The 27754-nt window shown below is 37.0% G+C and overlaps 2 protein-coding genes across 11 annotated transcripts in view; one reads left to right on the top strand and one right to left on the bottom strand.

The window, feature by feature from the left end:
* Positions 1-91: 91 nt before the first annotated feature.
* Positions 92-6931, bottom strand: NSA2 (NSA2 ribosome biogenesis factor). The gene is made up of 6 exons (XM_084881374.1): positions 6789-6931; positions 5261-5448; positions 5022-5172; positions 2860-3039; positions 1103-1295; positions 92-388 (listed from the first exon to the last, which is right to left on the bottom strand). Exons 1-6 carry the CDS (start codon positions 6789-6791, stop codon positions 321-323), a joined length of 783 nt encoding a protein of 260 aa, XP_084737500.1. The 5' UTR covers positions 6792-6931; the 3' UTR covers positions 92-320.
* A 92-nt stretch (positions 6932-7023) lies between these two features.
* GFM2 (GTP dependent ribosome recycling factor mitochondrial 2) overlaps positions 7024-27754 on the top strand; it is a 55638-nt gene continuing 34907 nt past the window's right edge. For 5 of the 10 annotated variants that reach the window (XR_014794927.1, XR_014794928.1, XR_014794929.1 and 2 more), the window contains exons 1-11: positions 7024-7225; positions 9470-9556; positions 10950-11034; positions 13590-13647; positions 14057-14154; positions 18369-18494; positions 19996-20084; positions 20870-20958; positions 22669-22729; positions 23452-23631; positions 26915-26995. Coding sequence is in view for 6 of the 10 variants with exons in the window: in XM_084882619.1 (XP_084738745.1) it covers positions 9494-9556; positions 10950-11034; positions 13590-13647; positions 14057-14154; positions 18369-18494; positions 19996-20084; positions 20870-20958; positions 22669-22729; positions 23452-23631; positions 26915-26995 (930 nt within the window). In the remaining 4 variants the exon portion in view is untranslated. Of the gene's footprint in view, positions 7226-7302; positions 7414-9469; positions 9557-10949; positions 11035-13589; positions 13648-14056; positions 14290-14543; positions 14670-18368; positions 18495-19995; positions 20085-20869; positions 20959-22668; positions 22730-23451; positions 23632-26914; positions 26996-27754 lie in introns of those variants that run through there. The other 5 variants (XM_084882621.1, XM_084882620.1, XM_084882622.1 and 2 more) reach the window with 5 other exon arrangements.

The raw sequence follows: 27754 nt of genomic DNA, 5'->3' as shown, positions 1-27754 counted from the left end.
CCCCATATTAAGTGTGCATTAACTCTTAGGATAAAAGATCTGCATTGGTGAATACCCACTTATTAATACAAATATTGATGAAGTAGGAAACTGTTATAATTGCTTTTTTTAATCATTCAATTTCATGATAAACAGACCCCAAAATAAAGACCAATTTATAAAACTGGGCCATTTTAATATTCTTTACAATAGAATAAATAATTCTCTTGAGGACTGCAGACATGTAAACTGTTTGATAGCACTCAGAAACATAGTAAAGGAGTTTTTCTGATTGGTGTATAGTCTTCAACAATTACAAAGTTACTTATATGAAACTGCTGTCAAACCAGTAAGACTGCATTTATGCACCCATCATTTTCAGGATTGTTGGTAACCTGGGCATATTTTCCTAAGGAAACAAAATGAAGAAAGAGAGAGATTAGCTAATAAAAACTTAAAAAAAAAACACCTTGAGTTATAGATGATACTAGAGGCCCAGTGCACGAATTTGTGCATGGGTGGGGTCTGGCCAACTTGCCCCCAATTGGGATGGGGTGGGGAGTACAGGCCAGGAGGAGGGGCTGTGGGTGTTTGGTCAGCCAGCTGGCCCCGCCCCCCTGGTCAAACTCCTGGTAGAAGGCATATTAGCCTTTTATTACATAGGATTCTTCCCTTTCAAAGAACAAGTTTAGGACTATCTGGGCACTAAAAGCAGAAAAGTAAGAAAATGAGGAAAAGGAATTTATAATTACATGACATTTTAGTTTTTCATTACCACTGAAAGAGTGTGGCTGTTTGATATGCTTTCTCCCACTCATGGTTAATTTATTGTATTTCTTCCAATATTTTTTAGTTATCATATCTTCCCTGGTAATTTCTTTTTAAATACAGCATGAAAGCCTAGCAATGCAGTACATCTCATATAATAAAACTAGTAAGTTAAATTATATTCATAACTGTCTTTTCTACAAAAAGTATTCTTCCTAAAGATTTAAGTCTGATTTACATCAAGTGTGAACTTATCTATCTCTTCCACATTACAATTTGCTGTGTACTTTGCCAATTTGAAAATTTGTTTTTAGGATTCCAAGAGCAGCATCCCCATACTAACAAATTTACTTACCCCAAATAACCTTGCCTCCTTGTGTCACAAGGCCCAACTCACTCACGTTCACCTCGATGACAGTACCTTTGGTAATAACACCCAAGGTTGTATAAAGTGGGGAGGAGGGATTCTTCTTCACACCAAGTATTGGCAGGCAAAAGGTCGCTTTCAGTTCGGGGTGTGTTACATGGGCCTTCTTGAAACGTAAGCCCTAGTAAGATAAACACAAGAATGTTTGAGTCCAAAATGTTAACAATGAGTAGTGATCTTTTTTTGCTTATCTTTTCCAAGTCTCAAAAACAAGAGTTGAAAGTAAAATCTAATGCATCAAATAAAAATACAATTCTAGACTAAAAATCTGTTACAGGATAAATACCCCTACTTTTTTAAAATGAAGATTAGCAGGCTCAATGACTTGTTCACAGGTTAAACAGTGAATGAATGGAATCAAATTTAAGCATTCTGATTCCAAGTCTTGAAGTACCTCAGCTAACTTCCAAGATGGAAGCTGTTAGCTCTCTTTGCACTGATGGTAATACTGGTCAAGGACCGGAAGAGACCCCAGTCACCCAGTCACCTCGATGTGGTCTTTAAGAATGTTGCGTGTTAAAAAGCCACAACACTTTGCAGTCTCTTGAATGCAATAATTATCTAAATAGAGATAGGCAGCAAATGATACTAAATAAGTTCTTAGTAAAGGACTCATTAATTAATCAAGCTGGCAAGAAACCATTCAGAATGCCATTTAATTAATTCACAATAAAATATATTATCTGCCAAGCTACTGAAAGTCTAGAACAATCTGACTGGCATGTTCTCTCCCTGTAGAACTGATAAGATCACCAAAATGTATTTAGAGATTATGAATATAAAAATCAAGTAAGGGGAGTCCATGATGTAATCTAGGATGTTTTCCATAAATGACCTAAATAAGTATTTTAGGCTTTGCAGCCCATATGGTCTCTGCTGAAACTACTCAAATAATGCAGGAAAAAAAAACAGCCATGGACAATATGAATAGGCATGACTGTTCCAATAGAACTTTATTTATAGAAACAGGCTTGTTTGACATTTTAATCCATTGAATATTACTCAGGTTGAGAATTAAGAGTAACACTGCCAATTTTCCTGATTCTTTGTTTCTCTAAGCAGGCTGGATACCTAGTTGGGAGAATAATTTAGTCTGTTTAAAAGCTTTTGTAAAAATATATCTTCAATTATATTTGGTTGTGGCAGTGGGGAGGGGAGAAATAGGCCGACAGGTTTTGACCATTACTGCTGTCAACAGAAAGTAAAGTCCCACACTTTTATATTAAACTTACTTTATGCAATGTTTGCATACTGAGTGTTTTCAAAGCATTAAGCTACTCCCCTTAGTAAACCAGAGTTGACTCTTGAAAACAGCCCTACTCAGTTCTTTAACTGCTCTCAAATAAGAATCCGGCATATAGATCACTTACTCAACGAGTAAAATTACTTCATGTGGAAAATGAAGATCCTAATAAGGCATTTTTAAAAGTGAAGATTCACTGACAATGTAATGAAAATTCTTTTTCATCTCAAATTTCTTATGAAACTGAAGACAAGATTTTGATGACAGTGGAAAAGTCCTAAGCAATCCTTTATCACTAACTTAAAATAACAAAAACAATCTTAAAATGTCTTTCAACCTGTATTTTGTACCAATTTAGAAATTTCAGGAAACTGTAATGTACTTACCCTAGTTTAATACAGGAACTCATATTTAAGCCACTGCACTCTTGCAAAGGACTTACCATTGGCCTAATGAATCTTTCATATTTAGGTGGTTTTCGAGTAAAGCCATCTCCAACAAAGCAGACTTTCGTAACCATCCTCTTCCATGCCTTTTTCTTTCTCTTTCCTGTTCGAATAACTTTTAATACCTCTGTTTCTCCTTGGGCACGAACTTTGGGCAGAGGGACTTCCCATTTTCCCTAAAAATAGACCAGTTAAAACTTACATTGTTAGTAAAAGACAATGGGAATAAGAAGTCACGTATGTTTTAGTTGTACAAAACAGTAATTCACTTTTTTTCTTAAACAACAAGATCAGGCTCCAATGTTTTCTAGAGGTCTGCACTGTTTCCTCACAAACCCCCGAATAATTGAAACTAGTTTATATATCATAGGTTTTTCTATATAATAGGTACACCACAGGCCTCTATATAATAAAGACGTAATATGCAAATTGAATCTCACGTCCTCGCATCACAAGATGGCCATCCCACATCATCACAAGATAGGTGACCCCAAAATGTCACAAGATGGCCTGCAGGGGAGGGCAGTTGGGGACAATCAGGCTGGCAGGGGAGCAGTTAGGTGTCAATTGGGCTGGCAGGGGAGTGGTTAGAGGGTGATCAGGCAGGCAGGCAGAAGTGGTTAAGGGTAATCAGGCAGGTAAGTGGTTAGGAGCCAGTAATCCCGGATTGTGAGAGGGATGTCCCACTGCCGGACATCCCCCAAGGGGTCTCAGATTGGAGAAGGTGCAGGCTGGGCTGAGGGGACCTCCCCACAGTGCATGAATTTCATGCACTGGATTTCTAATTATTAAATATAATGGTTTGCTTAAGCTAAAAATCTTAAAGCTTTGTTATGGATGAAAAATACCACCTGTACTAAGGCACTGACTTCTCTAGGTAGTGTATGTGCTTATTACTAAAAGTGTAAAACTGGAAGGCTGTCTTTTAACATCTTTGTATTTCTACCTCAAATGGATTTTTAGAATGCATTACTAGACAAAATCATCTCCAGATATTTTGTACTTCCCTAGAATGCACATTAAATTCTATGAAAAAAACTAAAGCAGTGCAAGACAGTTGAAAGAATTCTGGACTTATTACTAAGATAAAGGTCCTAGAGGCTACTCTACCAATCCATAGGCACGTGATCTCGCAGATGATTTACAAATCCCTAGACTTCAATCTCTTCCATCTGTAAAATAAAGAGGGGTTATCTAGGTAACCTCTAAAGTTTCTTCTGGTGCTAAAGTTCTACCATTCTAATTCTGCATAATTACGTAACAAAAAAACCAGCAGTAACATCTTAAAAATGAAATCTGGAGGCTGTTAAGTTCTTTAAATACAGTTACCACAAGTCCTACTGCTTCCTGGATTCCTATCTATCTATCACCAGGTGTATAAGATAGTATATGCATGCCTTTTCCTGTTTTTAGCAGAATTTAACACTAAGCACAAACCAGAAAAAAAATTTTAACTGCTGAATTTTTATTTGTGTTCAATCACTTGAGGATGTTTCCCACTATCCAACCATTAAAAAATAAATAAATAAATAATAATAATAATAAATATATATATATAGTTATATATTTATTGATTTCAGAGAGGGAGAGGGAGACAGAAACATCAATGATGAGAGAGAATCACTAATCAGCTGTCTCCTGCACGCCCCTGACTGGGGATGAGCCCGCAACCTGGGATGTGCCCCTGACTGGAATCGAGCCCAGGACCATGCTCTATCCACTGAGCCAAACCAGCTAGGGCTCCACTAACTTTTAAACCAATTTGACACACTGCAGGGCAGCATAAACAAGCGGAGGTTGTATCCTTTACAACAGCACAGTATTAGGAGCTGTTATCAAGTATAGGAGGCTGTTAAAATACTAAATTTGAGACTTACTACTTACTTTTTGTTTTTAAATAATTTTTTAAAAACTAAAGATATGTTATTTCCTAATAAATTTTCAAGAAAACTAATCCTAAAATGTGCTTGCTGGCTGATGAGAAAGCAATTATATTACTTAAACATTTTACATAAAGTGAAATTTATAGACTTCAACAGCTAAGTGAGAATAGTTGGACTTCATGTTTCCAATAGAACTGAAAAAAACAAACCAAGTCCCTCAAATTTGATTTCAAGTAACTCTCCTGAACAAAAAAGAAGGCATTTTTATTGCTTACCGCTTTCTCTTTTCGTTTTTGCTTAATCATATTGGAAAGTACTTTAGCTCGGGACTGTCCCTCTCTGTCCAGTAGATATGCAGGTACTGCTCCTTGTGGAGTCTTTTCATCATTCTTTTGTTTGGTGTTTCGTTTTTCATGCATCTTGATACTATCAAAATGGGAAAAGATTCAAGATTATCGTTTTTAATAACTATTACTCAAAAGGTGTTAACTTGCTACAACAAACAATCACTCACGTCTTTTTCATTTGTATTTTCTCAGCATGGCGCTGCTTATGGTAGAGCTTAGCCTTCAGCCCAATCATCTTTTTTGCCTTCTTTGAACGTTCGTGAGCCTCTCGACCTTCCTTCTTTCTCTTTTTCTCATGGTAATCCAAACGGTATCCATAGCGCTTCCGGTGTAACTCAATATACTCGTTTTGTGGCTATAATGATACAAAAAATGTTAACTTTAATTTTTTTGAGCAACATATGGAATACAGAAGATTCTATTTCATCCAAACGTTCTCTTCCTTAAATGACACTTGCAGTACTAAGTCTATTGACATGATGTACGTTAAATAAAATTTGATCCTGGATGAGGCATCAGGATATACATTTAATAATCTCAGTGAAAGTTACTGCTCACTGAAAGGAACTGTCCAAAATCCACTTAATTATACAAAAAGGATGATCTGATTCAGGAGCTCACATAGTTGTCAGTTTTGACAAACTATACACTTGTTTAAGCACCCAAATCAAGATAGAAAGTATTTCCAACCCCCAGAAAGTTGCCTTGTGCCACTTGGAGGTCCTTCCTCTTTTACTGCCTCCAATCTGGTTTCTTTTGCTCTCGTTTTGCCTTTCCCAAAATGAGATACAAATGGAAATCTACAATATTTAGCTTCTTTCACTTAGCATAAGGCTTTTGAGATCCCCCACATTGCTGCATTAGCACTTCCTTTTCTTTGCTGCCAAATAGTATCTATTGTACGGACAGACCACCATTGGTTTATCCATGGACCAGTGATCGATGTTTCCTCCTAGTTTTTCCTTTGTTTGGACATATGTCAAACGTTTTGAAGTGGCCGAACTATTTTGCATTTCACCTGCAATGTCTGAGATGCCCTTTGCCTATTTTATATGCCAATTTTGTTTAAATAGGCAGCCCCAGCCCATTTGTATTTTAACACTGCAAAAATAAAATGATACAAAGCCAACTCCACGGAGAATAATGCTAAGAAACAAGGTACTATGCATCAGTGTGGTGTTTTCAACTGCTATTACGTAAACTTTGTGCAAGGTACGTGCAATGCCATGTTGCACAGAAACAGATTACAGTTTTGCGGGGTCTGGCAGTCAGGTTTGGCTGTAAGCCGGACCGCGCCACTCCTCAGATGCCTGGCCAGGGCCAAGGCGTGCCCTCCGTTTCCTCCGCAGTACAATGAGCTGGCGGCGGGATGAATGCCTACACCATAGGGTTTATCGCCAGGTTCTGGCACACGATGGCCACAACATGTGGTGAAACCAGGGATTTAACATAGCGAAGCGTGTCTTGCTCTCAAGCTTGTGCTTCGTCTGGCAAATACCCCATTCTGTGTCCCCGGTGTTAAAGTCTCTTTTCATTCCACGGAGCCGACCCCTCGAAGTCTATCTACCCTTATTCCCTTCAGCTGAATCTCACTTCCGCCCACCACCTCTCACCCCCAGCCCCAGCGCCCCGGGGACCCTAGACCCCGCCAACTCGGACGCCGCACGTCGCGAGCTCCCGAGCCCGCCTCCTCACCATGGTGACGGCCGCCGGGCCGCCGGGCGCAGTCCCCCGGGCGCGAAGAAGCTCTCAGTCCTCGGCTCTCAAAAGCCTCGAGAACCGACTCTTCGCAACTCGCGACAGGAAAGGGCCACTTCTAAAAACGCCCGACTCCGGCGAAAGCTCGACGGATTGGTTCCGAGCTTCTGTTCTCCGCTTCTCGCGAGAAGAGCGGAAGTTGTTGGTCGGAGGCATTTGAGTGTTACACCACCGGAAGTGGTGTGCTGCCGCGGTCGGGGCCGGTGCAGGCAGAAGCGAGAGGCTGCGGGTTCGGTTCTGGAGGTGCCAAGGCGTTCCCCGAGGGAGGCGGACGTTGCGACTTGCGGTCTGTGCAGGCTTTGGCGCGGCCCGGACCCCCGCTCACACCAGCCTGGAGGGAAACAGCTGGCCTCCGGGATGCGCCTGAATGCCAGGTGGGTACCGATCCGCGTGCCTAAGACCTTGCCCGCCGCGGGCACCGCTGACCTTCAGGGATGCAGCAGCCCTAATGATGCCATCAGGTGTTAAGACAACCTTTAGCGAGCCCTTAGGTATTCTCCAAGATCTGAGGATGAATGAATGCCTCAATGATGTCGAATGAATAACTCCATTGTCCACACTGGTAAGATACCATTCTTCTACCCACGGGGAGGAAGAAAATCACTTAAGAAATGAGGCATCTGTGCAAGGCACTGCTGGTAGAAAATCTCTCCTTTTGGGGAGCTCACAGGAGTGGAGAGAACTTGTAAATAGCATATTTGTCGTGAATAAATATGAATTCCGAGTGTTATAAAAGCACCAAGGCGGTAGTATGAAAAACTTCCTAGGAAACTGGGAAAGGCGTCCAAGTTGGAGAAGGAATTTGCCAGGGAAGGAAGGACTCTGGGAGTCCCAGGATGCTTTCCAGCTGCGGCAGCACGCGCACGTGTGAAGCTGTCAGGCATGGTGTGTCTGGGGGATTTTGGCTGAAGCTCCCCCGTGGAGAGTAGGGAATGGGAGAGTACAAGGCTGTGAAGGGAGTTTGGGGACAGACTTATCGTGTTAAAAACCTTAAGTAAGGAAGTGACAAGGTGTTGTTTATTTGGAGGTATGTGTTAATGGATCAAAACAGCATTTCCCACTTTAGTGATTTGAGCACTACCTTGTGAGACTGATCTTACATGAATGTCACCTGTGCTATTTACTTAATATTTTTCTATATTATATTATTTACTTAACATTTCCCCGTAAGTTAATTGTTTTATGTAAATTAAATTTCACATCATTTTAAACAACGCTGACTATATATACTTTTTTTTTTTTTTTTTTGTCTATAACCTAAATAATGACGGGCATTCTCTTTGGAAAACTTGGTGTTGGAATAACTGTCTCAAAATTTTTGGTCTATAGGAACCCTTCACCCTCTTAAAAATGATTCAGAATTCTAGAGTGGTTTGTTTGTATGGGTTATAATTGATATTCAAATATTAGAAATTAAAGCAAAACTTTAAAATATTTTAGTCATTCTTTAAAATGTTATACGCCCATTAAATGTTAATGTAAGTAATGTTTTATGAAAAAAATGCCCATTTTTCAAAACAAAAATAGTTTGAAGAACGTTTTACATTGGTTTACAATTTTGTAAGTCTCTTTACTGTCTGATTTGGTAGAAAACAGCTGGCATCTTATTCCTGCTTCTGTATTTATGTTACTGTATATCTTTAAAAAAATTTTGGTTGAAGTGTAGGAAGATTCAGCCTTATCCATACATGTATATATGATTGGGTGAAATCAAATCATATTAGTGAACTTTTTCTGTTTTGTTATGTTAGAATTCATTGTTCTTTTTTAGAAGAGATCTAACTAACGTGCATGATTTTGCAAACATCCTGCCCTTTGGTGTTAGAAATGAAGAAGAGGGAATGGATTCAAGATATATTTAGGAAATAAAATATGGATATTGAATATTTTCCTATATTCATATGGATACTTCCTGAATATGGATAGTGAATATTTCTGTCTTAAGATACAGAGAAAAAGCAAATTTACCAGGAATAATAGTCATCTGACATGGCTTCTTACATAACATTGGGCACTGGTTTAACCCTATCTATTTTTGTCTCCATCCAATCAAATGTTTCCATGCATTTCTCATAGCTTTAATAGTGTAGTCAAAACATAGTGAATATTTAGTAAATGTTTTAAAACTAAAGATACTTAGTTTCTATAATTATAGAAGAGGACTTGCTTTTGTATATTTTTTACATATTTATGGTAGAAAAATCAGAATATATGGATAAATTAAAAAGTTGTATTACCAATGAGAAATTACCAACATGTAGGTAGATGCTTAACCTTTCTATACTTAATTTTATATATTTTTCATAAAATTTTTTATTGGTATGATATATTTTTTGTAATTTCAACAAATCTTTTTCTGTCACATATATATTTTTTGAAGAATTATAAGCATGTTGAAAAGAACAAGGAACATTTTAAGCTTAGGACCGTATTCCTTATGTTTTGTCAGAATTTCCATTTTCTGAAAAATGCATTGTTTTTGATAGCTAAAAATATTGTTCCTACTTTTTAAAAGTAACACATTTTTACCACATATCTACATATGCCTTACTTACATATGTATTACTGACATGTAATATGTAAACTTAGTTTTATAATCTTATATATTTCTTTTTCAGAGAATAACAGTTTAGAGAGCCAAGATGTTGTCCAACTTGAGGATATTTGCAGTGAATCATAAGAACATATCCAGCTTGCACATCTGTGTAAGTTTTTCTTGTAAAATTATATATACTGAAACAACTTCATTTACTTTATTTCCAAAAGATATATATGTCTTTTTACAGATATGGGAGAACCTGTTACCAAGAAGAAACATGCCTTATCAGTAGTTTATAAATTCATTTTCATTTTGAAGAATATCTATTTCTGTATTCCATTTTGAGGTCATTAGTGGCACAAACAATTACTGTTTTTCTTCAGTGTTTTCATTGCTGATGCTTTCAGACTACACACCCTGTCTTACCTTGGTCATCACCTTGGTGAAAATTTTAATAGCTTTGAGTTTCTTCTTTTAAAATATTTTCTTAGGATAATAGTGCTTTATTGCTAGAAACTTTGTAACTAATGAAGAAATAATATAGAAGGCACAAGCTTTTATATTCCATGATATAAAAGGCAGTTTGTGGCAGCCCCAAATCATTACATACTCTAACTGTAACAATTCCAAATATATTGTCAGCCATTAAATGTCTATCTAGTGGTCTAAGTACAAACTGGGATGGAGAATATTCAGTATCTATGTGGGACCATTCAAAGATACCTGGGCAACTTTTTAAAAGGCCAGCCCCTTCTTCCCCAACCTCCATTAAAAAAATTTTTTTTTAAATTTATTTCAGAGAGGAAGGGAGAGGGAGAGAGAGATAGAAACATCAATGATGAGGGAGAATCCTGCACACCCCCCACTTGGGATGGAGCCTGAAACCTGGGCATGTACCCTTGACCGGAATTGAACCACAGGTGGATGCTCTATCCACTGAACCAAACAAGCTAGTGCCCAATTGTGTTTTTTTTTTTTTTGTTTGTTTGTTTTTTTTAAAGCTTTCCAGGTAATTCTAATGTCTAGGCATTCTTATAAATCCTGAAAACAGCCAATAGTTTTATTAGTTTATGACCCCCACCAGCTCTTAGTTGTAGAGAAGAACTAAGGAGTAGCCAGGGTAAGAGACCTTTTTAACATTAATGAGTCTCTGGAAACTTCAGGATCTTGGTTATCAAACTAGCTATCAGAATCACCTGGAGAGCTTGTTACAGCTCAGGTTGTTCTGCCCCATCTCCACAGCTTCTGTTCCCTTGTTTGGAGCGGGTCCTGAGAGCTCGTCTTTCTGTCACGTTCTCTGTGATGATAATGCTGCATGTCTAGGAGAACTGGCGTCTAAGGTCAGCTTAAAATAGCAAACTAGTATTGATTTTATTCTTTGTCTTTCCTGTCGTATAATTTGGGTTGTCACTTTTTAAAAGAATTGGAGTTAATAAATTGGGACTGCTTTAAGGAGATTCAAAGTATTTTGTCCTCTGACAAAGCATAGTTATAATGTTAAAACCACTGTAATGAGTCACGCTAACCAAGGTAATGTCGTTTCTTTTTCTCCTCACTAGAATATGTGTTGCTCTAGAATAAGAGCAAGTTTAAAAAGAATAAAGCCACTTGTGTCTCTTGGAAGAAGTTACAGTTCCCTGCCAGGTAATACTGTTAAATTCTTCTCATTTTGCTTAAATTGCTTGCTTGCTTTCTTCTCTCAACCTCTCCCCTCATCTCCTTTCTCTCCTCCTCCTCTTCCTGTCCCTCCTTGTCCTCTCTCCCTTTCCCTCTGTTCCTTCTCCTTCTTTCTCCTTCCCTTCCCCAAGTCTCTCTCTCCTTTGTAAGCATCTCTGTTATTAGGGGGCTCCAACCACTTTGGAAACAGTGGCTCCTTTTACTTCTTGGCTATTTCCTTGAGATTATTAGGAGTGGAGAGTATTCCGATAGGTGTCTGGAGGGAACCCCAATATGCTTATTCATGCTCCTCATCTGCTGGTCATCCTAATAAGCCGAATGAAGGGAAGGGTTGAGTCAGCTTTAGTAGCTGGTTCAAAAGTTTACCAGGTGAGTCTACTTGTAGAGTGCTCTTGCTGTAAATTTATTTTCTAGTACATTTCCGGTTTTTATACAAAAGTATTTTCTGTCAATAGAGCTTTACCAGAATAATTTATTTTGAAGGTTATTGAGAGTAGTTTGGTTAACTGTCTATCTGGGATAGTTTAGGGTTGCTAATAGGCCGTTCAAAGCTGGGAGCCTTATACAACTTAACAAAAGGAAGATAACCCATTCAGAAAGGGGCAAAGGACCTAAATAGACACTTTTCGAAAGAGGACATACAGAAGGCCAAGAGACATATGAGAACAAGCTCAAAGTCACTAATTATCCAACAGATGCAAACAAAACGACAATGAGATACCATCTCACCCCTGTCAGAATGGCTATCATCAACAAATCAACAATGATAAGTGCTGGTGAGGATGTGGAGGAAAAGGAACCCTCCTGCACTGCTGGTGGGAATGCAGACTGGTGCAGCCACCGTGGAAGACAGTATAGAGTTTCCTCAAAAAGTTAAAAATGGAACTCCCATTTGACCAAAAATCCCACTTCCAGGAATATATCCCAAGAAATCAAACACCAATCAGAAAGGATATATGCACCCCTAGGTTCATAGCAGCACCATTTACAATAGCTAAGATTTGGAAACAGCCTAAATGCCCATCAGCAGATGAGTGGGTTAAAAAATTGTTACACCACAATGGAATAATACACTGCTGTGAAAAAGAAAGACCTCTTAACCATTTGCAATAGCATGGATGGACCTAGAGACCATTATACTAAGTGAAATAAGCCAGTCAGCGAAAGATGAATATCACATGATTTCACTCATTTGTGAAATATGATGAACAAAAATAGAGCCAGAGAAAAAAATACTTTAGAATATAATAGAAGTAATTCTGTTATTTGTAGATTTTTAATATTTAATATTGCTTACGCTTGTGATATTATACTGTGTGTGTACAGTCTTGGTAATATTATATTTAAAATCATTTTTCTTGAAACATTAATATTTATTGCATGTAAATGGCTAATTATTTTGTACCTACAATCTGGTAATACATTTATTTTGTATATTGAAAATAAAATAAAAATTTTATGGAAAAAAAAAATAGAAAAAGTTAAAGCTGGGAGCCCAAGGAACTGACTGCTCCCAATTCTGAATGTTCTTGTGTTTGAAGTAAGCAAGCATATGGGAGACTTGAAACTCGTTTCATTCTTTTGCTATTCTCATTACCATCTTTGTCACGTGAGAAAAATAGAGTAAAATTACTGATTGTCTTTGTGACTTGTAAGGGGGCATGTGAATTTAATGGCCTGTATTGTTGTGTGAATCTATGTTGCTGTATTTTGCTCATGCAAAATTATCTGTAGCAATATAGATTATCTTTCTCTCTTCACACCTCCATGAGGTTTCCAAAATATAGTAGAATTCTTATTATAGAAATTTGGGGAAACTGGTTTAAACAGCAGGACAATCTAAATTACATTTATAAATGTAAATGCATTGTTGTTTTAATATTATTAATAAAATATAATATTTTGTAAATTGATTTCCTAGTACATTTCTGGTTAAACATAGAGTAAGACATTATGGACTTTATTCCAGAAATGGTACTTGGCCTTTTAGAAGTATTCGATTATTATAGCTTCTGTTCAGTAGTGCCTTCCAGCCTGGCTCTAAAGGTATTTTATCCTTGGGATTCCTGAAGGAAGGTGGTTCCAAGTTGTACAGAAATTCATCATCAGTTGTTATGAGGATCACTCTTAGCTTTTCAAGTCTTGACATTGCAGGCTTATAGGACTGCATTTTATATTTTTCTTTAGTTCAAGATATACTTGCCTTAAGGTTATTTTTATGAGCTTTAATTCTTAATCTACAGCTCTATTATGGAATTGTAGGTGTGGCAGAGATTAGCGTAAATCTCTGTTTTTCTAAGGATGTGATTTAGAAATTAATGTTTAAAAACTTTATGTTGTTTTGCATATATAGCCTTTCTTTAGAAGTTTCAGGAAAATAAATTTTAGGTAAATGAGACTTCTATTTAGCTTAGATTTTATTTTAATTAGAATTACAGTATTTGCTTAAAAGTATTGTAATTTCATCTGTTAATTAAAGGGAAATTTCCTAAACAGTTTAATTTTAAGCTTTTTTTCATTAGGATTACTAGGAAATGATATCAAATCTCTTCGGTCCATCATCAATCCTCCTATAGCTAAGTAAGTATTGTCTTTTCATTGATAGTGTCTTTTCCATAGGCTCCATGAAAAGTTACAGGTTTCTCTCATGGGCTTAATCAGCATTGTTAGTGAATGCTCTAATTTCTGTTACTTTTGCCCTACCTTATTACAAATACATGTTATGTATCTTAAAAGCTATTTTCACAATTGAAAGATAAAAATTTTAATATAGGAAGAGCACACTTTTCATAGAAACAAATATAAGATATTCATAAGATTGTAGTTAGCTCTTTTGACACTATTTTGTCAAAATACTGTGGTTGTGATATGTTTTCTATGTCTCTAGTTTTTACACCAGCTTCAAAATTTGCACAGCATATTTGGGTTTTACAGTTTTAGTAATGTCCTCCTGATAACACATGTCTTTTTTTTTCTCCCTTTTAAACAGAATCCGTAATATTGGAATTATGGCTCATATTGATGCAGGCAAAACTACCACCACAGAAAGAATATTGTACTATTCTGGATACACAAGATCACTGGGAGGTTAGAATGGATTCCTCCTCTCCCTATCCCCCGTTAGCAAAAACATCATTGGAAAATATTTTGATTGAGAAGTCAGCCTAGAGATCTTGAGTATGGCATGGAGCCACTATTATCTTACCACAACATAAAAATAAGGTAGCTGCTACACCCACTAACGGGTCTTTCTAGGTTCAACTAAATATCCAGACTCAAGAGACTACCTTAGGCCACAGTGTGGGCTGGCCTATTCAAGCTATGGGGCAAAAACCATAACTTACCAGCAGACCAGCAAAAGATGTTTCTTTTGTAGGAGTTCTTAAAGCAGCCCGCATGGCTATCTGGGAACTGTCAATTTTGGCCAGAAGTGATTGCTTAATTGCAAAGTTAGAAGATTCATTGGAGCCACTCTGGCTTGGAAGACTTACGCTCTCTAGAAATGAATCTCTTCTTCCAGCTCTGTGGACTTCCTTCAGGGTTTCTCACAAGGGACATGCGTGCCCTCCTCAGGGAAACCTAAAGCTATGTATCTCCATCAGGTATATATAATTCATTTACAGTTCTTCCCAAGCCAGGTGTAGCTTACCAATCAACATTTTCCAATAAGTGGTCTTGCCTAGCTACATAGTTGACATACTTCTGTTTTCTAGAAGGAAAGAGCCAAAAAGTTAACCAGAGGTCAAGTTATCATGCAGAGAAATAAAGGATTTTATTCATTTTTATCCCACAGTAGTAGTAGTAGTATTTACATAAGTTTTGGATTTATTTTTTAATTATAACATGTCAAAAACTGTTGTTCTTGACTAGGCATTCACATTTGAAACCCCATGTAGCTTTGTTGTTGTTTTGTTTTTAAATAAACATGACCTTACTCCACTCTGGAAATTAAGCTTCAACAAGTCTGGTATGGCTTGGTTGTTCAGCAAGTCTGAGGTATAATGCTTGGATGGTGTATTAGACTCATACACATTTATAATTGTTACATTTCTCTGATGAATCGACCCTTTTATCATTATGAAGTGCCTTTCTTTTATCACTGGTAAAATAATTTGTTTTGAAATTTACAAATTATGGTCATCAGGTCCATAATACTAGAAGTGGAAATGAGTATCTTTTTCCAAAGCCCTGCAGTGATTTTTTTTTTGTATTGAGAACCATTTCTCTGGATCCTTGTAATCTTTTTTTTTTTTTTTTTTTTTTTTAATATATTTTATTGATTTTTTACAGAGAGAAGGAGAAAGGGATAGAGAGCTAGAAATGTCGATGAGAGAGAAACATCGACCAGCTGCCTCCTGCACACCCCCCACCGGGGATGTGCCCGCAACCAATGTACATGCCCTTGACCGGAATCGAACCCGGGACCTTTCAGTCCGCAGACCAACGCTGTACCACTTAGCCAAACCGGTTTCGGCTGGATCCTTGTAATCTTTTCTCAGAGTAGAGTGCCTTTCAAATGAAGATTCTAATCCTCCTCAGTATTTTCCAACCACTGAGCAAAACTGGTCAGGATGGTTTGTCAATTTTATTAATCTTTTCAAAGAACCATCTATTTGCTGCATTAATATTTCTGTTGTCTTTTTGTTCTCTGTTTCATTTACTTATCTAGTTTTTATTATTTCCTTCTGACATTGGGCTTATTTATTTATTTTATTATTATTATTTTTTAACATTGGGCTTTGTTCTTTTTCTAGTTGTTTTAGGTGAAATGTTAATGGGGCTCTGGTGATGGCCGAGTCCACTTTTCTTGTGTGTTGTGCGTGGAGCTGGTTGGGTGGTGCTCTTGTGTTCTGAAGCTGGCCACCAAATGTGGTAGTTCTTGAAGCTCTTGGGAGAGACTTTGGTGCTGGACAAGGTCAGCTGCAGTTTGTGCCCAGGTTGGATCTACCTGGTAGGAGCTACAAACTTATCTGTGGTGATTGGCATTGGTGCTGGGCTTATAGGCCTTTTGGAGAGGCTAGGCAGTGAACTGAGGCTGTCTGCCCCAAGGCTGGGCTTGGGGCCCCTTGGTGGCACTACGATGTGAGCTGAGGCCAGCTGCCACTTGTGCTGGGCTGTGGTCACTTGTAAAGCAAGACTGGTCACTGCTTCTGCCAGACTGTGGTCACCTGGTGGGAGTTACAATGCAAGCTGAGAACAGTCACCATTTGTGCCAGGCTTGGGGCCACTTAGCCAGCGGTTTAAGGCACACCAAGGCCAGCTGCTGCTTGTTTGGGTTTTTGAGATTTTAGGAAAGTGCATGTCCAACCAAGGCAGAGCCACTTGTTTAAAAAAGCTGCTGGAAGAGGTTTGGTTGGGTGCATAAGTTGGGTGAGGCGGGTCTCAGGTAATCACCAGGGCAGAGCCAGGTTGGGGGAGAGCACAGATACGGTTCCTGCCTGGCCTCTAGCTGCTGGTTGGGGTGTGCTCAACAAAGACACAGTGCGCCTGCCAGCACTTGCATCCCCAAGAGCTTTCCAGACCCCAGCTCCTTCAGCCCTCACCCTAAAGCTGATCAATTCAGTTCCTCCCAGGTGTTCCTGATGCTTCTCGAGCTGCTGCCCCTGTGTTGGGAGTCCAGGGCAAATGCGTTTGTGAGTGAGTGAGTGGAAGGGGCCCCTCAGGAGGACGCCTAGGTCTCCAGCTGTCCTCCATCTCACTCGGACACAGTCCCTGCTGGTTCTCACAGCTGTGTGTGATGGGGACTCCTATTGCTGGCACTGGGGCCCTGGGCTAGGGAGCCCGGTGCTGAGCTGGGACTCCTTGCACCTCAGGGGGAACCACTTTGGGTGTGGGACCTGCCCATTCTGTGTCTTTCCCCACCCACTAGTCTCAGCATGGCTTTATATCCTTAGCTGTAGGGCTTCTGTTTAGCTAGTCTTCAGGTGCTTCTCAATGATGGTTGTTCTAGAATTTAATTGTAATTTTGATGTCATGGAAAGAGGCAAACAGTATTTACTGTGCCATCTTGACTGGAAGTCCTTTTTCCCATTTATTTTACTGTATAAATTCAATCAGGATAAAATATATGTTAAGAATTTTAGGACATGGGTTGGGGGGCTGGGTGAAAAAGGTGAAGGGATTAAGAAGTACAAATTGGTACTTACAGAATAATCACAGGATGTAAAGTGTAGCATAGGGAATATAGCCAGTCACATTGTAATGACTGTGAATGGTGCCAGGTGGGACTGGGAATAATGAGGGGGAACACTGTGAAATATATGATTGCCTAATCACTATGCTGTACACCTGTAACTGATACAAAATAATATTGAATATAACTAAGAACTTAAAAAATAAGTTAATGAATTTTGAAAAAGTTTACTGCAAATTAATTTTAGTGGCCTCTTCAGTTGTCAGGATGAACTTTATTCATGACTATGCTATAGAAGTTCTACCAAGATTATTTGGATTGTATAAATTCCTCCCACCCCTCCCCACCCCCCTTTTTTTGAAAGTTCAGTAATAAGAAGGGTTTATAAAGGGTCACTTGGAAGGAATTTTTCTACAGTGTTCCATTTACTTAACACTTACTGAGCTGGGTACTTTATGTATGTATAGCCTCATTTCATTCTTGTAATAGCCCAGCAAGGCTGGCTTCATTAGCCTGATTTCACAAAGTAGGCTAAGCAACTTGCTCAAGATCACAGAGTCAAGTTGGGATTTAAATCTGGGTCTGTCTGTGCTCTTTCGTTGCACTGCTCTGCCTTGAGTGGGCATCAGATAAAGAAAACTAAAAGTTAAATAATGTTAAAAAGAAAAAATTTTAAAGTTAAACTAGGGAAAAAATGAAAGAAGTATATGGTATATGGTTCAGTAAAATTAACCCTTTGCACTCCGAACCATTCTGGACATTGGCTACCAGCTACTCGACACTAACGGCGGAAACGTGCGTTGAATTAACTCAATTCCCCGTAATCATTAATAAACTGCAATGTCCCCTGAAAGGGGACATCCGAGTGATATGCTAGAATTCCGATGTCCCCTGAGAGGGGACAGCGGAGTGCAAAGGGTTAAAATATTTAATATATTTTAATCCCAATTGTTACAGAAAAATTGTTTTTATGAGAAAATTGCTAATCATGCTGAAAGAGCTTTTTCTAGAATAAAGATTTGTTTAGAGAATGATTAAGAACCCTTAACATTAAACCAGATATTTTATGAACAGTTTTTAAAGCAAAATTAAATTGTTAGGTAGACATCAGATACCAACAAAATGCTCTTGTGATTAAGAGTGAGTATATCATCTTTTCCCTTATTAGATGTTGATGACGGTGACACAGTGACAGATTTCATGGCTCAAGAGCGAGAAAGAGGCATTACTATTCAATCAGCTGCTGTTACGTTTGATTGGAAGGGGTACAGGGTCAATCTAATTGATACACCAGGTATGGTGCTATTCTAGCAGTGATGCTGTATCATTTCAGGGTTTTGTTTGTGTATGTGTTTTCTTAAATTGTGGTAAAAAATATTATAAAATTTATCATCTTAACCATTTTTAAGTGTGTTAAGTAGTGTCAAGTGTATTGTGAAACAGATTTTCAGAACTTTTTCATCTTGTAGAACTGAAACTCTGTACCCTTTAAACAACCATTCCTTTTTTTCTCCTACCACTCCTGGTAACCACCCTTCTAATTCTAGAGCTATGGAATTGACTACTTTTACATATCTCATATTAGTAGAATCATACAGAATCTGTTGTTTTGTGAATGGCTTATGTCACTTAGCATAAAGTCCTTCAAGGTTCATTTATGCTATAGCATATGATAGTATTTCCTTTCTTTTTTTTAAATTAATTAATTTATTTATGAAACATTTTTAATATATTTTATTGATTTTTTACAGAGAGGAAGAGAGAGGGATAGAGAGTTAGAAACATCAATGAGAGAGAATCATCAATCAGCTGCCTCCTGCACACCCCCTACCGGGGACATGCCCTTGACAGGAATTGAACCTGGGACCCTCCAGTCTGCAGGCTGACGCTCTATCCACTGAGCCAAACCGGTTTCAGCTCCTTTCTTTTTAAGACTGCTTAGTATTCCATTGTACATGGATAACACATTTCATATATATACAAAATTTTGAATATGTGCCATTTATTCATCAGTGGATATTAAGGTTGCTGCCACCTCTTGGCTGTTGTGAATAGCGCTGCTATGAACATAGTGTACAGATAATCTTTTTTATACTCTCAACTAGAAGTTGGTTGCACAAAAATTCGTGCAAGAATAGGCCTTCCTTCCCCTGGCTGCCAGCACCCATTTTCCTCTGGCATCTGAGACCCAGGCCTTCACTCCAGCCTCAGCTTTCCACCTTCGCTCTGGCCAGAGACTTTGCTTCGGCTTGAGCCTTCAGTCTTCGCTCTGGCCAGAGCGCTGCCCCTGTGGCTCCCTCCGCCCTCTCCTTATTGCAGGCGCTGTGCCTTGCCAGGTCGCTCCACACCTGCATATACAAATTAACCTGCCATCTTTCTTGGGTTAATTTGCATACCCTGATTGTCTTGTGGGTGTTGCAGAGGTATGGTCAATTTGCATATTTCTCTTTTATTAGTGTAGATTCTTTTAATATACTTTATTGATTTTTTTTTTTTACAGAGAGGAAGGGAGAGGGATAGAGACTTAGAAACATCGATGAGAGAGAAACATCCATCAGCTGCTTCCTGCACACTCCCTACTGGGGATGTGCCCGCAATCAAGGTACATGCCCTTGACCAGAGTTGAACTTAAGACTCTTGAGTCCGCAGGCTGATGCTCTATCCATTGAGCCAAACTGGTTAGGGTAATACTGTCAATTTTAGATATATCCCAAAAGTGGGATTGCTGAGTAACACATTTTTTGTTTGTTTTTGTTTTAAGATTTTAAGTGTTATATTTTCCATCTCTTTCTTAGGTCATGTGGACTTTACCTTGGAGGTTGAGCGGTGCCTAAGAGTGCTGGATGGTGCGGTTGCTGTGTTTGATGCCTCTGCCGGTGTAGAGGTAAGAAATATGCCAAAGTAAAATAAAAATAGAACAGCATGATATTTTTAAAAAGTAAAATGTATCAGATTTAGTTTACTGTAACTCTTTATTTGATGAGCTGATGTAAATCAAATTATAATTAAAGAAAGTTGGAATTATAATATAATAATTGAGATGTGACCTCAGATATTTTATAAAAAGGAAAGTATGCTTGCTTTTCTATAAGAAATATCAGTTAGTGTTGAATTGTGAAAGGTCTGAGATTCTACTTATTTTTATGCTAACAAGTTAGCCTGCCATAGTTTTATGGATTTTGGCAGAATATACAAGACTCCTGAGTTAGAGACAAAAGACTTTATTAGTCACAGAAATAGCAATAGCCAGAATATCAGCACTTTCTTGTGCTGGTACCCCAAGCCCTACGTCCCAGAGGGTGACCCAAAGGAGTCAGGTGATAGCTGCACACACAGTGGAACCTGTGCTTAGAAAAGGCAGGTATGTTACAGTGGGCAATCAGCACACCTGCTCTTAGCTCTGGAGAGAGACATTCCTTCTAGGGTTGTAAGCAAACCTGCCTTTTAAACCTAGGTCACCCAAAGCATTATTCCAAGTTTGAAGCTCACACTTCCTTACATTCTTAGCTATGTTAACCTGATAGCCAAAAAAAAAAAGGCTAGAAGTGTAAGTGCAGTGGCAATAATTCCATGCTAGAATAAGGCCAATTCCTTGTTATAATAGAGTCCTGGATCTCTTTATTCCATGTGTAGTAACAGTTTTCCCCCCACATGTGCTCTTTGATTTAGGCACAAACCCTCACAGTATGGAGGCAAGCTGATAAACACAAAATACCTCGAATCTGTTTTTTAAACAAGATGGACAAAACTGGAGCAAGGTATTTGTTTAAAGTATATTTCTTTGACTTATTAAATTAAGAATTCAATTTGAGTTTCTAATGGACTATAACTTAAATTTAGAAATACCTATTCCCTATAGAGTATAAATATCCCATGAAATCTAATCAGTCCCATTAAAAAGGAGTGAAAGCAGCTAATTCATAGGTTAAGTAATCTGTGAGGTTAATAGAGAGCTCACAGATGATTAACCATCCTGATTCTAATGGAGGGAGACTGTATTTTCTAGGATCCTGACAGTGATTCTTGCTGATTCCGTTGGTTCTATTTAGAGTTGTATGGTGTAATCCCTGTACGTATTGCTGAAGGTCATGGTGCTCCCTATCATTGCTAAAGGTAGAGGTTAGCAAATTGTTTCTTGTAGTTGCCTTGGAGACCAATGTTCTTCCTTGTCCCCTGATTCTCTTTGGCTTCTACTGGGTAATATGCTCTCCATTGAAGGGAACTGGGAGAGGAGAATGCAAATGTTTAAGACCTGCATGTAGTGCAAAGAGTGAATGCTGAAATGTTGTGATAATGCTCAGAGACTTAGAGTGGTAATCCAAAATGATACATTATTCTGAGAACATAATTCAGAATTCAGAGAGTCAAGAATATATGAAGGATTTAGAGAAATTGTAAAAGGGAGACAATCAAGAATATAAAGGATTTTCTAGGGAAATCTGACAGGGAGAGGTGCTGGTCTGTGGTGTGAAAGTGGCAGAAACAAAATAAGCTATTTCTTCCTAAAACCACACAGTATGCTCATTTACATAACTTTTATATATATATATATATATATATATATATATATATATATATATATATATATTAATTTCAGAGAGGAAGGGAGAGAGAGAAACATCAGTGATGACAGAAAATCATCAATCAGCTGCCTTCTGCATGTCCACTACTAGGGATTGAGTCTGCAACCTGGGCATGTGCCCTTGAGTGGAATTGAACCTGGGACCCTTCAGTTCTCAGGCCAATGCTTTAGCCACTGAGCCAAACTGACTAAAGGCTGTTTGACAGTAATTCTAAAGGCTGTTGGTTTAAAGGACTTTTGTCTTGATTAGTAAAAGTACAACCTTCAAAATGTGTGAGGCTTAAGTTCTGACCCTTTTCTGTTTGGAGTTCCTTGAGGTAGATGTAAGTATTACCTTAATTGACTTATAGCACCTGTGATGATGGGGAGGAAAGTGACTGGGTACTAGGCTGTTTGTCAAAGACATTGGTGCCAGAATAAGTCAGCCCATGTGCCAAAGATGACAGTATGCCAAAGCCAACCCCACTGTTAGCACAGAAATGAGCAGCAATAGCAGCTAACCTTAAGAATGCCTGAGATAAAAGTTTAGAAAGTCTGGCTCTTGGAAGAAAGCTGGTAGCCATGTGTAATACCAAATGCAGTTATTAGAAGAATCCTTGAAGGGTAATACCAAAACAAATCTTGCATTTGAATCCTGACTGTAATTTATTATCTGTGATCTTGACCAATTCAGGTACCCTTAAATTACCTATGTGGCAGGATTCTGATAGTCAGTTACTATTTATCTGAAATTGACATTGAATTTTCCCCCCCAAAATGTCTTATGGAAACTGAAGTGGTGAACATTAGAAGCCACGAAAGGGTTATACTTTTAGAGAACATTCTTAAACTTGTTTTTAAAACTTTAACATTTTTAACTACTGAATAATTATTTTGCTTTCTACAGTTTTAATTATGCAGTTGAAAGCATCAGAGAGAAGTTGAAGGCAAAGCCTTTGCTTTTACAGGTTGGTTGATTAATATTTGGTTAATCAATAGTAACAACTCCTCAGTTTCCTCATCAGTTTATTTTATTATGACATACATATTTCTGAAGCTACCCTGTTTCCCTGAAAATAAGACAGTGTCTTATATTAATTTTTGCTCCCAAAGATGCGTTAGGTCTTATTTTCAGGGGATGTCTTATTTTTCCATGAAGAAGAATACGGTACACATTTATTGTTAAATGAAAATAAAGGAAATTTATTACCTGTATACGGTATGGTAGTAACGGTAGTTGTCAACACAAACCAGACAAACTGAATCCTACAGTATCAAGAATTTACTCATTTATTCAATGACCATCATGTCATCATCTTCTGGAACATCATCATAACAATCCAATTCCTGAATTTCTTGGTGAATTTCTTGTGACTCCATTTCTTTCAGAATCAGTGGACCAAATCTCTCATGTTTAGCCTAGGGGGGCCTTATTTTCCAAGGGATGCCTTATATTTCACTCAGGAGGAAACCTGTAAGTAGGTCTTATTTTCGGAGGATGTCTTATTTTCGGGGAAACACGATACTTCAAATCATTTTTTGAAGAAGTGGAATATAAATTTAAAAAATAGGTAAGATTGTGGTAATAATAATGGACATTTGGGGGAATGTGGGGAAAGATAAGATTTATCACCAATGCCATTCTAATTGAGTGATCATTTAATAATGTTAATCTTATTCTGATTTATAGTTACCAATTGGTGAAGCCAAAACTTTCAAAGGAGTGGTGGATGTAGTAAATAAAGAAAAACTTCTTTGGAATCCCAATTCAGATGATGGAAAAGACTTTGAGAGAAAACCCCTCTTGGAAAAGAGTGATCCTAAATTGCTGAAGGAGGCTACTGAAGCAAGGAATGCCTTAATTGAACAAGTAAAATAATAAATACTTTGAGTTTAAAGTTGCATAAATATTTATAAATTTACAAAAATACCTTATTGTGAAATTTAATATAAAATTACATATGGAAAATACAAAATAAAAGAAAAATGAAATGAACACCACCCGGCCTAAGAAATAGAACATTAGCAATACTCTTGAATCTCCACGTGCACTTTCTATTCATCTCTCTCCCTTCCACTAATTATTTTCCCAACCACTGTATTGATTGTAGAGTTTATCTTTCATTTGCTTTTTTTATGGTTTACCACAAATGTATATATTCTTAAAGAACATAGTACAGGTTGTGTAGCTTAGTAGTTGAGTGTTGAACTATGATCAGGAGGTCACGTTTTGATTCCTGGTAAGGGCACATGCCTGGGTTGTGGGCTCTATCCCCAAGTAGGGGGTTTGCAGGAGGCACTCAATCAGTGATTTTCTCTCATCATTGATGCTTTTTATCTCTCTCTCTCTCTCTCCCCCTTCCACTCTGAAATCAATAAAAATATAAAACAAAAGAACATAGTTTTTCATGGTTTTGAACTTTATGTAAATGGAATTTTTTTGTATTTTATTACATTGTTCAACATTGGGTTGGAGATTCTTCCATGTTGTTATGTGCGGTTATACTTCATTTTCAGCCTTATATAGTGTGCCAATATATGATTATACCATAATTTATTTTTGTTTTAATATATACATATACATATATATTTATATATATTCATATATATTTTTATTGATTTTTTACAGAGAGGAAGGGAGAGGGATAGAGAGTTAGAAACATCGATTAGCTGCCACTTGTACATCTCCTACTGGGATTGTGCCTGCAACCAAGGTACATACCCATGGCCGAAATCAAACTGGGACCTTTCAGTCTGTGGACTGACATTCTATCCACTGGGGCTATACTAGAATTTATTGTGTGGATAAGCTTTGAGGTTGTTACCTTTTTATTTTTTTATTTTTTTATTTTTTTCTGTTACAGTGTTGCTGTGAATATCTTTGTATGTATGTTCTTGTGTACATATGTAAGAATTTCTTTAGAGTGAAACCTAGGAGTGGAATTGTCAGGTCAAAAGATATGTCTGTTTTTTCCTTGACTAGATGTCAAATTATTTAGAAAATTTCAAAACCATCAGTTTTATAGTTGATATATAATTTTACCTCATTTCACCCTCAAAATCTTATTAGAAAATAGAAGTTAATATTTATATGATATTGTTAGTTTAGACAACAATAAATAAAACATCTCTTAAATAAACTCCCTGAATTTTATGGTAAAGAAGAACATTTGAGTCTGAACTCTTTGATTTTCTTCTAAATTAAACTGGTCAAAATTATAATTAATTATTTTCATTCATCTTCTGTATGAAGTTATTTTGAAGTAATTCTTTCCCATTGTATAGTAATTTTCAACTTTTTTTTATGCACATGACAATGGTTATTAGTAATTTTATTGGATAATATTTATATTGGATAATATTTATTGAAGACTTATGATCTAACTTAAGTGCTTTACATATGTTATTTAATCCTCAGAATAGCATATATTATCCCCATTTTACAGATGAGGAAACAGAGGCTTACAATGGTAAAATAAGTTTTCATATAGCTAATAAATAGCAGAGCTGGGATTTGAACCCAGATCTGTATGTTTAGAGCTAGAACTCATACTGCTTCTCTAATTTGGGGGGATGGCACATAAAAAGAAAAAAAAGTGGAATTGACATTTATTAATCAGTAATTGGGTACATAATTGGTTTTCCTTTGAGGTTTTATATAAAAGGGCTATCAGAATAAACCTAAAGAGGATTTTATAATCTAATTGAGATATCAACATAAACTTGCATATTCTCTAGGACATTAAAGGCTCAAATTTTCTTTATTTTCATTATATACTATCAGTAGGTAATAAAGAGCTAGTGATAAGGAATATATACGTATGTGTAGAATTAGAGAGTTAACACCACATCACACCTGTTAGGATGGCTTCTACCAAAGAACAAAATAACTGTTGTAAGGATATGGAGAAATTGTAACCCCAGGAATTGTGAAAAACAGTATAGTTGTTCCTCAGAAAATTGAAAATAGAATTAACATGTGATCTAGCAATTCCACTTCGTGGTTTATAGCTGAAAGAATTGGAAGCAAGGTTTCAAAGAGTTATTTGGACATTCTTGTTTATAGCAGCATTATTTATAATAGCCAAAAGGTGGAAGGTATTTATCAACGAATGGATAAATAAAATGTGGTATATACACACAATGGGATAGTAGTCAGGTTATAATGGAAGGAAATTCTGACATGATACATAATTAATGAAACTTGAGGACTTTAAACTTGCTAATTGAAATAAGACAATCACAAAAGGACAAATGATTCCATTTAGATGAGATAGCTCTAGTAGTTTGGTACATTTTTACAGTAGTTGGCTATTAAAAGTCTGCTTTTCTCCTCAAATTTGTAATTTTTTTCCTTTATACTATTATAATCTTTTGAAACTTATTAACTTTATTGTCAGCTGAGTTCTATTTTATAATGGCAAATGATTAGCTAAATGGACACGAATTAGATAAATGCATTTTTATTGAAATTATGTCTACTGCCCAACTTAAGTTATTTCTTTAGCACAGGATTAGTTACAATAAGATTAGTCCTTTTAGTTTGACTTTCTCAGAAGATCTTATGAACATTCAAAATATTAGAGGAGTACCAGATAAAAGTTTTATAAACTAAGACCCCCAAATTTATTATTATTTTTTTTAAATATATTTTATTGATTTTGTACAGAGAGGAAGGGAGAGAGACAGAGAGTTAGAAACATCAATGAGAGAGAGTCATCGATCAGCTGCCTCTTGCACACCCCCTACTGGAGATATGCCCGCAACCAAGGTACATGCCCTTGACTGGAATCGAACCCGTAAGACCCCCAAATTTAGCTAAAAACAGCAATCCATTGTATTTGTTGTTATTGACTATAAATTGTGTGTTTGCTTTTGAACTCTCTGAGTAGATAGCAATTTAATGTGATGCTTAATCTGGCTCAGGCTTCCCATGAATTTAGGAAACTCATAACATGTCTTCAACTTTTAGTCTCCTTTCCTTTGAAAGAAAAACTCTCTTTTAGAAGGTAGGAAGAAATCCTTGGTCTGGATAAGTTAGATAAATCATGGAGCTGTCTTGAAATATTTGGATAATGTATATTTAGAGTATTTAGCTTAAGTTAATAGTTGACAACAAATACAAGTTATAGAACTAAAGCCTTTTTTTATAGGTTGCAGATTTGGATGATGAATTTGCTGACTTGGTTTTAGGAGAATTTAGTGAAAATTTTGATTTGCTCCCACCTGAAAAGGTAAATTTTATTATATATTTACTCTGACCAAGTTTTCCTAATTGGATGTACTTTGCTTTCTGTGTTTTGTGTTGTTTTTGTTTTTCTGACTTTGCATAGCATTGGAAACTATGCTGACTTAAACAAAAATTAGAAGAATATTGAGATAAATCCAGTACTTAATACAGTTACTTAATAATGGTGTGATTATTTTTGGTTATATTTTACAAAATTAGAAATGAAATCTTTTTTATTTGTATTGAATCAGGAGAAGTTAATTGTTCCTCCTCAATCTTCTCTCTTCATTGTAATCATTTCTCTAAGTATTTTTAGGGAAATCAGAGGTTGACATTTTTTATTTAAATTTTCCTGGTTTTTCCAACTACAGTAATCATTTTAATCGGAACAATTTTTTCTGAATCGCCTTTAATTTTTAGTGGAAACTCATTGCAGGTCTTTTTTGTTTTGTTTTCTTTTGAAAAACATTAAACCAGAGACTAGACAAAGTATAGTAATAATTGAATTATGACAGATTTAAGGCATTCCAGTTTTTTGGTGTGTTTTTTTTCCCTGCCAGGACCCTTCTCCCATGAATTTGGCAAACTTACTCTTTATTTTCCTTGATGAAACATAAGAATTACCAAAAAAAAGTGTTTTTAAGTGGTAATATGTATAATGGGATCTAAGATGAGTCTAGCAAATTCACTTAATTATTTCCCCCAAAAATAATTAAAGAAAAACACAAGATCTGTAGATTCATTTTGAGCCATTTGAAATTAC

This window comes from Pipistrellus hanaki (assembly GCF_964339955.1).
Source record: "Pipistrellus hanaki genome assembly, chromosome: 4".
Taxonomy (NCBI): Eukaryota; Metazoa; Chordata; class Mammalia; order Chiroptera; family Vespertilionidae; genus Pipistrellus; species Pipistrellus hanaki.
This window is presented reverse-complemented; position numbering and strand designations above follow the sequence as displayed.

What these genes read in the sequence shown, in the direction of transcription:
- NSA2 (XM_084881374.1), bottom strand. An exon ending in AAAATACAAATGAAAAAGAC is followed by an intron (nt 5,173 to 5,260) that starts GTGAGTGATTGT and finishes CCATTTTGATAG; the next exon opens with TATCAAGATGCATGAAAAAC. An exon ending in AGGAGGCAAGGTTATTTGGG is followed by an intron (nt 389 to 1,102) that starts GTAAGTAAATTT and finishes TTGTTTCCTTAG; the next exon opens with GAAAATATGCCCAGGTTACC.